This window comes from Blennius ocellaris, assembly GCF_963422515.1.
Source record: "Blennius ocellaris genome assembly, chromosome: 11".
NCBI lineage: Eukaryota > Metazoa > Chordata > Actinopteri > Blenniiformes > Blenniidae > Blennius > Blennius ocellaris.
The window spans coordinates 20,428,568-20,442,557 of NC_137660.1; the positions used below are offsets into that span (position 1 = coordinate 20,428,568).

At 38.8% G+C, this 13,990-nt stretch overlaps 2 protein-coding genes across 2 annotated transcripts; both read left to right on the forward strand.

Moving 5' to 3' along the window:
* The first annotated feature begins 349 nt into the window (after window positions 1-349).
* Window positions 350-5,305, forward strand: LOC308136648 (sodium/potassium/calcium exchanger 2-like). The gene is made up of 6 exons (XM_080505089.1): window positions 350-409; window positions 936-2,060; window positions 2,508-2,771; window positions 2,861-2,950; window positions 3,973-4,133; window positions 4,253-5,305. The coding sequence occupies exons 2-6, from the start codon at window positions 1,086-1,088 to the stop codon at window positions 4,500-4,502; spliced, it is 1,740 nt and encodes a 579-aa protein (XP_080361215.1). The 5' UTR covers window positions 350-409; window positions 936-1,085; the 3' UTR covers window positions 4,503-5,305.
* Window positions 5,306-6,773: 1,468 nt separating this feature from the next.
* On the forward strand, window positions 6,774-12,868 carry LOC308136647 (sodium/potassium/calcium exchanger 1-like; the record flags this gene model as incomplete). Its single annotated transcript, XM_080505088.1, has 9 exons — window positions 6,774-7,787; window positions 8,718-8,777; window positions 9,043-9,151; window positions 10,359-10,433; window positions 10,923-11,011; window positions 11,161-11,451; window positions 11,543-11,632; window positions 12,203-12,369; window positions 12,460-12,868. The coding sequence occupies 9 exons, from the start codon at window positions 6,774-6,776 to the stop codon at window positions 12,707-12,709; spliced, it is 2,145 nt and encodes a 714-aa protein (XP_080361214.1). The 3' UTR covers window positions 12,710-12,868.
* Between the last annotated feature and the right edge of the window lie 1,122 nt (window positions 12,869-13,990).

Sequence of the window (13,990 nt, forward strand, 5' to 3'; positions counted from 1 at the left end):
AGCGTTACTTGGTCTTTATGCGTGTTTATTTAAACTGTACAAACACTAGTAACGACGACGTCAGGACAGAAGAAATGAGCTAACGTTTGCTAGTTATTCGGATAAATTAGCATTCCGCGACGGAAAGTGCCGATAAACGAAACCATCTGGTTTAGCATTAAATGATTTGTGAAAAGTAACCACTAAAAAAAATAAAGTCACGAGTTTATATGATAAATAAACGTAATAAATTAGTACGTGCCATTCAACTCTTCACTCGGATCCAGTGGTACGAGTGTCGTGTGCACCCGTTATATCCGTCCGGGCGACATGGGCGTACTTTGTAAGGAATAAATTGTTCCTATGATATGTTTACTTTCTTGCAATTCAAGAAGCGTACGTGCAAAATCTTCAGAGAGAACAAGTGACGGTAATTCGACATATTCGACTTCGTCATAGTTGAAGTACATTTATAAAGTTTAAAGTATAAAATTTAGGTTCTTTTTCTCGTAGAAAAACGCGTTAATAAGATCGACATATGTAAAAAACAAAAATACTTACGGAAGTCAGGAACGATGTACGTGTACGATGTGTTAAAATGAGTTGCAAATCATCAGTGCCCCCAGGATAGAAAATCCATATGTTTTTCTTTTTACCGGAATTATACTCGAGAACATGAGCGCATCAGATTGTTGTGATTTCAGCATTGTCTTAGTAAAATACTCAAACCACGTTTCAATGCTTATATTAATGTTATCGCCCGCTGTCAGACTCTCAATTATAATGTAGTTTTTGTGAAACTTTTAAATAGAAAATCATACTGACTTCTTTATACATATTTTAAGGATTTTGTATACCCGTCTTATAGATACCAGTCTGCTGTTATTTGAATAGAAATTAACAATCGCAGACATACTCTTCTGAAGCTTAATCTGATTGTCCTTTCATCTTTACAGAATTAGATTTCCCAGCTGAATAAGGATGTGAAGGAAATCATTACACTGAAGTGTTGGACTTCGCTTCCCTATGGTCTGTTAGTCCGAAGGCTGGACTTTGATTTTAATGTGGATCATTTTTAACCAGTGACACTGTTTCTTCAAAACAACATGAATCACACAGGAACAGAGAAACTACCACTGAACGTTTGCTCTTGGGTTTACCTCTGTATCCTGGTCCAGTTTGCCATCAGTGCCAAACTGCATATGCCTTTGCAAAGTCCTCTGATTGTTGAGGATTCAGGAAAAGACTCCACAGAGAAGTTTAAAGATGTGGATGCTGAAAGGCTGGAGGCACCACTCACTGCTGCAAATGATCCAGAGCCATCTGACCAAACAACACCAGAAATACATGTGGGAAATCAAAGTGATGCTTCAGATTTCACATCAGTCACAACCATTGAATCTCCATTTTTACCAACCACAAATGTGAGTCCTGAACCAGCATCAACATCCACACTTTTGTCAGCACCATCTATCCCAGAAAACCCACCACACCTGAAGAATGAATACCCAAAAGATCTTTTTTCTCTTGAGGAACGCAGACGAGGCTGGGTGATCCTGCACATTGTTGGGATGCTGTACATGTTCTTGGCACTTGTAGTTGTGTGCAATGAGTTCTTTGTTCCTGCTGTGAAAGTAATAACAGACAAGTTGGCCATTTCTGATGATGTGGCAGGAGCCACTGTCATGGCTGCAGGGAGATCCATCCCAAAGTTTTTTGCATTTCTAATAGGGGTCGTGGTTGCACACAGCGAAGTGGGTATCGGCACAATTGTCGGCCCAGCTGTGTATAACGTTTTTTTTGTGATTGGAATGTGTGCTTTGTTCTCTCGGGAGATTATTCATCTGACCTGGAGGCCTTTTTTTAGGGACATGTCATTCTACATGTTTCTCCTTATCTTAATAATAGTATTCTTCTTGGACAATGTCATCATGTGGTGGGAGAGCATGATGCTGGTGGCTGGTTACACTATTTATGTAACGTTCTTGAAGTTTGATGCACAATTAGAACGACTGTTCAAAACCCATCTCTGCAAACATGAGAACCTTGTAAAATTCATCGCTGTGGAAGAACTGGAAACGGTAAGCATTCGTGTGAAACTTCTCTCGTCTAAAAAAAAATCTAAGCTAATCTTGTCTAATTTTCTGAGTCAAATATATGGGCTCATTTCATTACTAATAATATTGTCCTATTTTAAATACATTGTTAAGTATTGGTGCAAATAATTGATTTAACTATTGTTAGTTAAGTATTAAACTGAAGGTAATGATACTCACACACACTGTTTGTACACAAGTGTTCCCACCTGTGTAAAAAACAGGAAAAAGGCTTGCATGAGCTCATTTTTCAAAATGTAGTCATTTTTGATCTGCAGTGATAAAACTATGAAAAACTGGTAACATCGGCAGAGAAAAAGCTGGGAAAAGGAATAGCCAGGGGTGCTTTGAAAAACATTAAACAGTCAGTCAATTGTTGTGCAGATGCCTTTTTACTATTGCTAGTCATCGTCCACAAAATACCTCCTATAGGATGATGTGCCTGCAGGGGACCATGAGTCGAGAGGATCTGAAGACTCCGGCATGGACAGACATGACAGCAAGAAAAACAGTGATGACTGCTGTGAAAATGGGAATGCTGAGAATGAAAGCAAAGAAGAGAAGGAAGAAGAAGCAACACAAGATAAACCGCTGTCTTTTAAGTGGCCTGACACACCCTGCGAGCAAGCTGCCTACCTCTTCCTGTTGCCAATAGTCGCCCCTCTCTGGCTCACACTTCCTGACGTTCGAAACCAGGTGACTATGGGTTGTTGTTCATGATTTCTTGTGTGCTTTCTTTTTTGTGTATTTTTCACATGTTATTTTTCTTTTTTTTTTTTTTACAGAAATCCAGGAGATTCTTTGTGATTACCTTTCTGGCTTCCATTCTGTGGATTGCTGTCCTCATGTACTTCATTTTGTGGTTTGGTCATCAGGTCAGTTAATGCAAACAGCATTAATTGGAAAAAAAAAATGTGTAAATGTTTTCCCCTGACAATTCTAAGTACTGTGAGGAAGTTCTCTCATAATAAACTGTTATTAGGGATTTCTTTGGGGGGCATTTCCTTAACAATAGAGTGTAACAAAGTTGTTTCACCCGTTTAGGATAGAAAAGTGTTTTTTTTTTTTTTTATGTAATCACTTTACAATTAGATACTTTACTGACCATCCCGGGGAAAGTATATTTATGCATTTGATTGCTAGTGCGGGTGAGAATCACTTGGACAAACAAAATGCTGTTATGTCTTGACTGATGTGACTGATCAGTGGAACCCAAAGCAATTTCCTTTAAGGGGAATTTAAAGGAACCATTAGAGGGAAGTTTTTGCTATTTTGTACGTTGGTTCAGTCTCTTGCAGATTTATTATTGTTGCTGGGAAGCCTTATGTTTACCGTTCTTTACATGTGTCCTGGGAGTTGCTGCAATACACACATTTTTGCTTTACAAGAAACTATTTAGAAACAAAGCTGTTCACAAAAAACTAATGCTAATGACTCAACTCTGACTTGATAATTAATTAATGCACAAGTGGTTTTAGTCAATCATGTTTGCAGTGAAACCAAGATTTGTATTGGTTTATTTTTTTACTCAATAAGGAAACAGTACGAAAAAAAAACCCATACACAAACACACTTGAAGCAAACACATTTTTTTGGTAGACTAAAATTAGAATAATAAATTAAAATTTGGGAATAAAATGGGAACAGAGGAAGTAGATAAATGAGGCTGAATAAAAGCAATCAATACATTTTTTTAACATTAAGTACAATAATAATTAATCAATAATAATAATATATAAATAACTAATGTTACTTCACAGTAATTATGAATCTGAAATTAATTAAAAGAAAGGAAATTAAAGCCTGGATAAAAAGTAATTTCTGAGTTCAAAACCTTCTGCAGTTGTTAAAGTGAATCAGTGAAGTTGAACATGGAACATTACTCTTGTTTTTATAGGTGGGAGAAACTGTTGGAATCCCACATCACATTATGACCATTCTGGTCGGAGGGAGCGCCAACCCTGACCTCATCACCAGCGTGATCGTGGCTCGTAAAGGCCTGGGGGACATGGCAGTGTCCAGCTCTGTGGGCAGCAACATCTTTGACATCACTGTTGGGTGAGTTTCGATTCCCTGGTGTGTCCCAACTGAAGCTGAATGAAGCTAACACACACAGTTGACTGAGTTCTTTGTCTCCCATTATTCTGCATTTCCTCCTCTGTCACTTTCCTCCAAAGTCTGCCAGTCTCCTGGCTCCTGTTTTCATCCATCCACGGCTCGGCTTCAGTGGCTGTCAGCAGCAACGGGCTCGTCTGTGCCTGCGTGCTGCTCTTTCTCATGCTCCTCTTCGCCATCATCCTCATACCGTCCTGTAAGTGGAGGATGAATAAAGTCCTGGGATCCACTATGATCCTGCTCTACATTATCTTCCTGGTCATTAGCTTTCTGCTACAGTATCATATTATTGTTTGTCCTGTTAGCGTGTGAGACGGGATGTAAAATGTCACATTCTACTGAAACCACTTACCATTTCCTATTCAAATTTCTCACAAACATCTATTTATGGACTTTGTCCATTGGCCTGGGTAGAATCAGAAAAGAATTTCAACATTTAGAAAAATAACTGCCTACATCTGTATGATGTCTGCAATTACAGATCAACATTTTCTTATAAGGGACCAACAGATGCACATTTTAAACAATCACATGTCTGTAGTTTCAACATTATTATTTAGCAGTCAAATATTCAAATATATTGATGCACAAGTGATTAGCGCTGCCAATCTTCTCACTCTACCGAGTGTAAGATCTCGTCTCATTTTATAGAGGTCCAAATAGTCCTGCGTGGAACTTCCATAAAAGGTATGAGAGACAGGGAAATTACATCAGAACAGCTGGCCTTCATCCGGGACCTGTTTTGCAGCCTAAGTTGACACAAGAGAATGCAAAACTGATCTAATGTGTATGCTGTCTGATGTGAAACTATTATAATGTATACATCGCTGCATGTGAAACTATTATAATGTATATATTGCACCAGACTTCACGGCACCAAGACCAAGGTAACACAGAATTAACTTCACTTGTAATCTAGTAAAACTGTAGCAATGTAACTGTAGTTGTACTTGCATGGGGTCAAGGGGCCTTTTTCTACTTCTGTTTACATTTCAAAATATTTTTGCAGTCGTATATTTTTATAGATTTAATGCAAAATACATATTTTTGGGTATAAACCTGTGTATCTTTGCCACGCTGCTGGTCTTTCAAACGTTTCGACAATACGTACACATTGTGACCATGTTCGTTTTGTAAAATGAAATAAACTTTTTAGAAAATCACAAAAATCTGATGTTTGTTCTGATATTTACACAATTATTTACGCATGGTTATATTCAATTGAGAATGCAATTAAGTTTCAGTTCTTTATTGAAAAATTAAAACTAGCAAATAGTACAGCTCAAAACATGCATAATGCTACATATTGCAAACATTTATTTTGTAAATAACATTTTATATTCATGTCCCGACTCATAATAAGAGTATATAGTAAACGAGGTAAAGCCCAGCAATTCATTGAGAAGTCAAACAGATGAACAAACCTTTGAACTATATTTAATTGGAAATTACAGTTTTCCATGAACTCTGTAGCAGTAATATCTATAAATTGTATATTATCCAGATCCACATTACACACACGTAAACAAAATATTGGAGAGTATATGTTAATGTGCAGCACTGCTTCCTGACCGGTGGACACACTGTGCAGCCGGATAAACAGTTCCACAGTGATAAGCTCAGATTAAACAGATATACTGCTCAAAAAACAAAATCATTTTATATCATACTTTGAGTTGTACATTGCTTGAGATATTAGCATGTTTGCCCCTCATTAGAAATGTTTTATTATGATGCAAGCTGTGGTTACAAATCTTAGATTATTCATCATTTATTGTTTGTTTGTTATGTACCGGTACTTATGCAGTATAAAACAATTACAGGTATATGACTATATTAAGCAACATTAACTGGTGGGAAACTGCAAATATTTTGCAATAAATGAAATATTACAGAGGCATACTCATGAAGTGAGAGTGAGACAATGCACATTAATCCTCTTAGAAGACTTCAGGTATTAGGTATTATGTTGATCCATTGTAAAGACTTGTTCTGTGTCCTACATAACCCTTTGGTCATTGCCAAGAGTTTGTGATTGTGTCACCACATCTGACTGAAGAAATTTGCTTTTGGACATCGTTGCTCCCTGTAAGTCAAAGGATAGGTTATATGGTAAGTCTGCATTTGTCATTAAATACATATACTTTATTTGATGTCTTGGTTTTGATAAGGGAATGAGCCCTTATGACAGTCCATATTGTTTATATTCTTTCTACTGTGGACTCATTCCTACTCTGTATACTTGAATTTTGTCTTTTGTATTTTGTTTAATGACCCTTTGAAAAGGACTTGACAATAATACTTAGCACACAACTGCACAAAGAGTTTTAATGAATTGTTTGAATGCATTGAAAACTGGTATTCTGGATACTGTCTTATACCATTATAGTCTTGATGATAATTTTTTTTTAACTTTACTGTAGGCTGGGCTTTCTGAGGATTCACGGATGTGACATGAATCACACTACTGAGGTTGTGAATTCTGTCAACCGATGGTCCACTGGGGAGAGAGCCAGACTCTGCCAAAGCCCATTGATGCATCCTAACTTAACCTAGCCAGTAGTGCGACTGCTTTGGAGGACAATGTATTGTACAAGGAGGAAGCGCCTGCGGCTGAGCCGAGTTCTTTTTCTCCTCTGCGGGGTGCTCCTCTGTACACTGTACCAGCTGACCATCAGTGCCAGGCTCTATGAGTCTCTGTCAATGCCTCAGATTGGAGGAGACTTTGGGGAAGGTTCAACAGAGGGGGTTGAGGAGGCCACAGCCGAAACTGGAGGGCTGGAGGAGCCTCTTACTGCAGCACATGAAGTCGAGCCCACAGATCAGACGACACCAGAGATGCATGTGGTGCATCGCACAGATACAACTTCAGATTTCAAAAGTGCTACACCGACTGACTCTCCATTGTTGCCAACCACCAACAGGACTCTTGTGCATTGCATATTTGTGTCTCCTGAACCACCACCACCCACACCCGCTCCCCCAAAACCCCCCGCAGAAGCTCCACATATGAAGGGTGAATACCCTGAGGACATCTTCTCTGTTGAGGACCGTCGACGAGGCTGGGTGTTCCTCCACATCATGGGAATGATGTACATGTTTGTGTCTCTCGCGATCGTGTGCGATGAGTTCTTTGTTCCTGCTCTCGGGGTAATAACTGACAAGTTGGCCATCTCTGATGATGTGGCAGGGGCTACCTTCATGGCTGCCGGGGGCTCCGCCCCTGAACTCTTCACCTCATTGATCGGTGTCTTCATTGCCCACAGCAACGTGGGTATTGGCACAATTGTCGGGTCGGCTGTGTTCAACATCTTGTTTGTGATTGGGATGTGCGCTTTGTTTTCGCGGGAGGTTCTTCACCTGACCTGGTGGCCTCTTTTCAGGGATGTATCGTTCTATATATTTGACCTCATCTTACTCATTATCTTTTTCTTGGACAATGTCATCATGTGGTGGGAGAGCATGATGTTGGTGGGCGGTTACACTGTTTATGTCATCTTCATGAAGTTTAATACACAATTAGAGCAAGCATTCAAGACACAACTTTACAAGCACAAGAGCATTGTGAAGATCATCACTGTGGACGAACCAGAAAAGGTAAGAGCTCGTGTGTTCACAAAACTGTGCTTGGCTTGTGTAAACAACTGGAATTACTCATTTCCTTACTTGACAGAGTAATGGTTTGGTCTTCAGGTATTTATTTTTGCAAAGGTCCGGGTTACTTTATCTTACTTCAGTTTTACAAAGTAGCCCTTCAAAATAAAGAACAGCATATCCTGCACAATAATTTACACTCAACAAAATATGCAATACATACTTTTGCTGTTGTTATAACTCAAAGGAAACTTTGTCACATCATATGATACATGATAAATACATATCTCATTCATATTCACTGCTGTTTCTTGTTTTAAGGTTTTTTTTAAAGACACAAAACCCAACATTTGTAATTATTCGATTTGGATACGATTTTTCTACATTTGCTTGGAGCTTTTTATAGCCACCATGCTCAGATAGTGAAATGACACGAGTCACAGATACTTGGGCAAACATTGACTAACCAAAGCTGATCAGCCACAGCAAGCTAATCCTTTGAAGAGTTACTGTACACCTCTGTTCACACTGTGGCATCAACATAACTGTAGTGAACGTGATCAAGTAAGCGTTCACACAAGGTATTCATTAAAACAGTTTCTGTTGAGATTAATATGCTGCTGAAAGCACATTTCATGTATTCAAACATAACCATTTTTAATTACATGTTGCATAATCCCACTACTATGTTTATCTTTTTTACCTTTATGAGATGATGGACAAATGATGAAACTCTTCAAGATCATGGCTAAGAGCTGCAACTCTTTTACTTGTAAATGTATTACATATGCTCAGTGTGGGTAAAATATGACAATACCATAGTGCACCAGTGTTTTTTGAGCTTAGGCTGATATGTAACATTGATTAAATGAAATAACTCGAATTTACTGATTAATGAATGATGTTTGAAAACAAATGCATTGTTGCACACAGACAGATGAGGAGAGTGAAGATAAAGCACCTCCTGCTCCAGAGGACAAGAATCTGTTAAAGGTAAAAAAAAAAAAAAAAAAAATCATCCTGCTAATTAACTGCATCTTCATGCCCCGGATGCTAAAAAAAAAAAAAAAAAAGACTTTTCACCTCCATTTCATAGATAAATACTGTATGTCTCTGCTGTTTACACGTGCAGATTCACCTCCAGGCACATATTAAGAAAATAGAAAGTGGCAATCACTTCAACATGACTGTCTGACTGTGATGTCTAATTGTCTGTACTGTGAGGAGCTGTCTTAATCTCGGTAATCTCTTTCCACAGTTGAAGCCTTCCCTTCAAAGAGGAGGGAGTTCAGCATCTCTGCACAACAGCACCATGAGAAACACCATTTTCCAACTCATGATTCACACCTTAGACCCTCTTGGAGAGGGTGAGTACACGTTCAATCTGGGGGCCTGAAAACTGCTTTTGCGACGACTGTCTGGGAAAGACGTCCTTCTCATGGCAGCATGGATTAGCAAACTGTCCCATATGAAGGCAGCACTAAGTCCAGATTGATACTAATCAGATAAATACCTACCTCAGTCTACAGATGGATCCATTTGTGAGTCCACAATGAATCATGGGAGAGAAGTGACACGGTGAATGAATTATTCACGAGAAGAAAACTGTACCTGCCACTGTGTTTAAATGTATTGATTTATTACAAATACTTAATTTTCATTTGAATTTATTTAAATATAATTTGGGAGACAGTAATCAAGGCTGGTTAAGATGGGCTGGCAAACAGCTATTCGTGATACATTTTCAAGTGTGTCCAAATGGATCATTCTTATGATACCAAAGAACCAAAACATATTTTCTGCTCTGTTTGCCTGCAGGCGTGAAACAGTGAAGTGCTTCTCAGTTTGTCTACGGCCTCCATTTTAGTTGTTTTGCAGGCCTCAGGCCACCAAACTATTCACTACTTCAGAAAAGTAATCTGATTTAAATGAGCTTATAAAAAAAAAGGATCACATGCACATGCTGTGTCTCTCTTCTTTCTTTATGTACAATCTGTCAGTTTGTGCTTTTGGAGAGACCTTTCCATATCCACCTGGAGATTAACTCAACAATTTCTTTCTTTTCAGTCCAGCATGTTTCTGACAGTTTGTGACCCTAATTAGAAATAATAACCCTTATTAGATAGATACTCTCTATTTCAATGTGTTTCCTGGAAGTACGAGAATGCACCGCTTTATTGGCTTTATAAGGTCACATTAAATATAGACGACTGGACATCCTGCTGTTTCCTTTATCATTTATATGTTTCTTGTAAAGTAATTTCTGTCAGGGTGAATATGTAATGTTACTTTATTTATTGTGAAAGAAACAATTTGTTGAACATGTAGTGTTGCTATTTTTTTAGTTCACTGATTGTTATTAGTTTTAATTTTTAATGTTAGTTTATTTTAGCTTTGTTGTGCAATTTCCTCTTCATCACATTGAACAGTGCTGCTGTAAAGATTTTACTGCTGATGATGCTATTGATGTACACTTATAAAGATGAGTTCTTATCTACTCAGCACTGTTCCAGTAACATGATTGAGTAACCCCACATACCTTTCTCAGACTGTTTTTGCTCTGATTGTTTGTAGGGAAATTTAAGGAAAAGGCTGAGATTCTGAATAATGTGGCGAGACGGAAGAGCAAATCTCAAGGCAAAAGTGAAGGTAACACATGTAAAGCTGCGATGGTCCTCTATTGAACTGGTGCTCTTCTATTATTACACAGTATAATGCTTCTGAACAAATTGATTAAAAAACGAATTACCAATAATAGATGTATAGTTCTCTCCATTATATTGTGACATAATACTTTCCTTAGCTTTCTTTCTTCTGCATATTCTTGCTTGGTGTTCAGAAGTCAAATGACATTAAGTACACACTGGGTTGTGTTTTTGAAACACAAAAATATATCCCACTGGATGTAGTGTACTGCTACCTAAAATGCACACACAGTGCTGGAGAAAAGCTAAAGTACATAAAATCAAATTCAATGCATATGCATGCTGTGAAGACGGTCAGTTCATTCAATCATCCCATACATTACGTAAATCCTATCACCACATTCATTTCTGTAAAGGTGGCTGCGCAATCTAAATATAAATAGGAATTGTCATAGAAAACTGAATAAGTCAGAGTCTGGGATTCCTTTGACAGATGGTGGTGAGAAATCTGAGGACAAGAAAGAGCCAGTGGCTTCCCCCACTCCAGAGGCAGAGAAGAAGGAGCAGCCAGAGGACAAGAAGGTACACTCCACAAAGCCCAGAAGTCAGTCTTTGATACCTGTCTACGTAAGAATCAAGGTCCAGAGCTACGGCTTTTGTCAAGCTGCCACTTCAAGCAAGTCTGGTTGTTGCTTTTTTGCTTCTTTCGTCCATTTTAATGTCTTTCTTAGGACGATGTTCCAGCAGATCAGGACAATCCAGGAGGCTCAGAAGACTCTGGCAGTGATGAAGAGGACAGCGATGAGGACAGCGACGAATCCAGTGAGGACGACGACGACGACGACGACGATGATGATGATGATGATGAAGAGGAGGAAAAGGAAGAGGAGGCTGATGAGGAAAAAGAAGATGAGCCTCTGTCTTTAGGGTGGCCCGACACGAGACGGAAACAAGCCACCTACCTCTTCCTGTTACCCATCGTCTTTCCTCTGTGGCTTACGGTTCCTGATGTTCGAAACCAGGTGAGAGACAGAGATGCTCAAGAGCAGCAGTTACATCTTTTTTTTCTTCTTTTTTTTTTTCCACTTTTACAACACTGACTTTGTCCCACAGAAATCCAGGAGGTTCTTTGTGTTCACCTTTCTGGGCTCTATCGTGTGGATCGCGGTCTTCTCCTACCTCATGGTGTGGTGGGCTCATCAGGTCAGTCTCAACAAGCTGCCATGTATGAGTCACACACTGAGGCCATTTCTCTCCCACAATGTACACAGATTTTAGATGTTGTGTTAAATGTAAATATAACCAGAATGTAATGGTTTTCCAAACTATTCTTTATATTGCTTCATTCACAGTCAGGTCAATGATGTCTGAAGGGTCGAAATACTTAGAGTTAGTTTTTCAAATAACGACTGCAATCAGAAGATAGATTTTAAAAAGAGCACAATCCACCCGTTGTATGTACAGTGCGAAATATTATTTAGCTCATATTTATCTCATATAGAGTAATTCAACCAATTAAGATAGATAAACCTAATTTTCTGAACTAAGTGTATTGGCTTTTTGAAAAAGTACCTCATGTCTAGAAAATATCAAAAATACTTATTTTTGGCATAACATCCCAGAGATCAGGCATTTAATGTTATCATTAAAATATGTGACTTTGTCTTTTGCTGTTTGTGAAAACTGACACGTCTTTTTTCCTTTTGAGAAAAAACAATGTGCCTTTCCATTTTGTGTGCGTTTTTTTTTGTGTTTTTTTTTCTTCTCACCCAGGTGGGTGAGACCATCGGCATCTCGGAGGAGATCATGGGCCTGACTATCCTGGCTGCAGGAACCTCCATCCCTGACCTCATCACCAGCGTGATCGTGGCTCGTAAAGGCCTGGGGGACATGGCGGTGTCCAGCTCTGTGGGCAGCAACATCTTTGACATCACTGTTGGGTCAGCTTCTGTTTTTACAACATAATTGGAAACAAAACCAAAAACAAAAAAATCTGATTCATTTTACTGGCATTTTCCTTCCCTTCACAGCCTCCCTGTCCCCTGGCTCCTGTACTCGTCTTTCCACGGCTTTGCTCCGGTGGCCGTCAGCAGCAACGGGCTCTTCTGTGCCATTGTGCTGCTCTTCCTCATGCTCCTCTTTGTCACCATCTCTATTGCAACCTGTAAATGGAAGATGAATAAGGTGCTGGGTTCGACCATGTTCTTACTCTACTTTATCTTCCTGGTGCTCAGCGTCATGCTGGAGGATCGCATCATCGTCTGTCCCGTTTCCATCTAAAAGTGAGAAATCGAGTAAAACCTACTTCAGCTCCTCTTTCTCCTTGCAACCTGGAGCAGGACTGTTGAACTCTACGTGTCCGGGTCTCGTGAGTGTTTGTAGGGACTCAAACCATCAAACCATGCTTCTGTAGTTGCTCTGCATTGATACCAGTGCTACGTCTGGGGTGTCAGCAGCAATACTAATATCTCACCGGGCGGCGACATTTTACAGAAGAATTTAATTGAAAGAGTTTCCAAAATAGCTGAAAACCTACATAATTATGTTATGTGAGTCACGGGGCCTCGCAAAACTTGCATGCACAACTTTTTTTTTCCCCCAAATAATTCTCTCGTAGTTATTGCATTTATTTATTGCATTTATTTCAGAAAATTAGAAAGTGCAAGAAATAAGTCTTTAGCATTTCCTCATCCAGCAGCTTCTGTGCTTCTTTCATAAGCTGCATTTTGATTTATGTCACACACAGTGAAGAATTTTCATTTGCCTGGCATCGCTGTTGCAACTGTTACACAGCATTTGTGCATTTGTTGCAAGGCAGCCGCAATTGCCAAAACTTTATACTTTGATCTGGCTATTGTTGTGTGAATGTTGTATGGATTAATTTTGATCTGAATTCCACCAGGAGTTTGTGTAACAGTCTTTAAATATTTGAGTGACATGCTATTAACCAATTATCAGGATTCCAATGTGAAAATACAACTTTTCTCACATTCTTGTGTCTCCAGTTAGTCACAAGTTGTCGCAGCCCATTGGCAAATAGGACCTTTACTACTAAATACTCGTTGCAACAGTGGCAGCTTTCACATTTATATTTTCACTTCATCAGGGGATGCAGGACTATATGATAATAGGGTAATTTTTTGCAGTGTCAGAATGACCACTGGCAGGGGGACAAACAATCTTTCACATAATCTGTTAAAAGAAAGTAGAAGACGAGAGATTGTGCTAAAGGTGAGATGGGTTCCTACCTGTGAGTTTTGTACAATATGTAAGAATGCAAATGCACCAACATTTGTTTTATGACATTCTTTAGAAAGATCCTGAGCTTGGTTGAATTTGTAGTGGAAATGCCAGGAATAGAGCTGAGGAAAAGAAAAACATAATCATAATGGACTTTTATAGAATAAACATGTTTATTCATTAATGAAGGCAAACTATAGATCCAGTCAGAGCAGAAATTAGTTTTTTTTTAATACGTAAAAATTGTACAAATCAGTATCTGTGTTACAAATGATAAATAATACTCCAGAAACATTGTTCCAGCCGACAAATAAACAACAT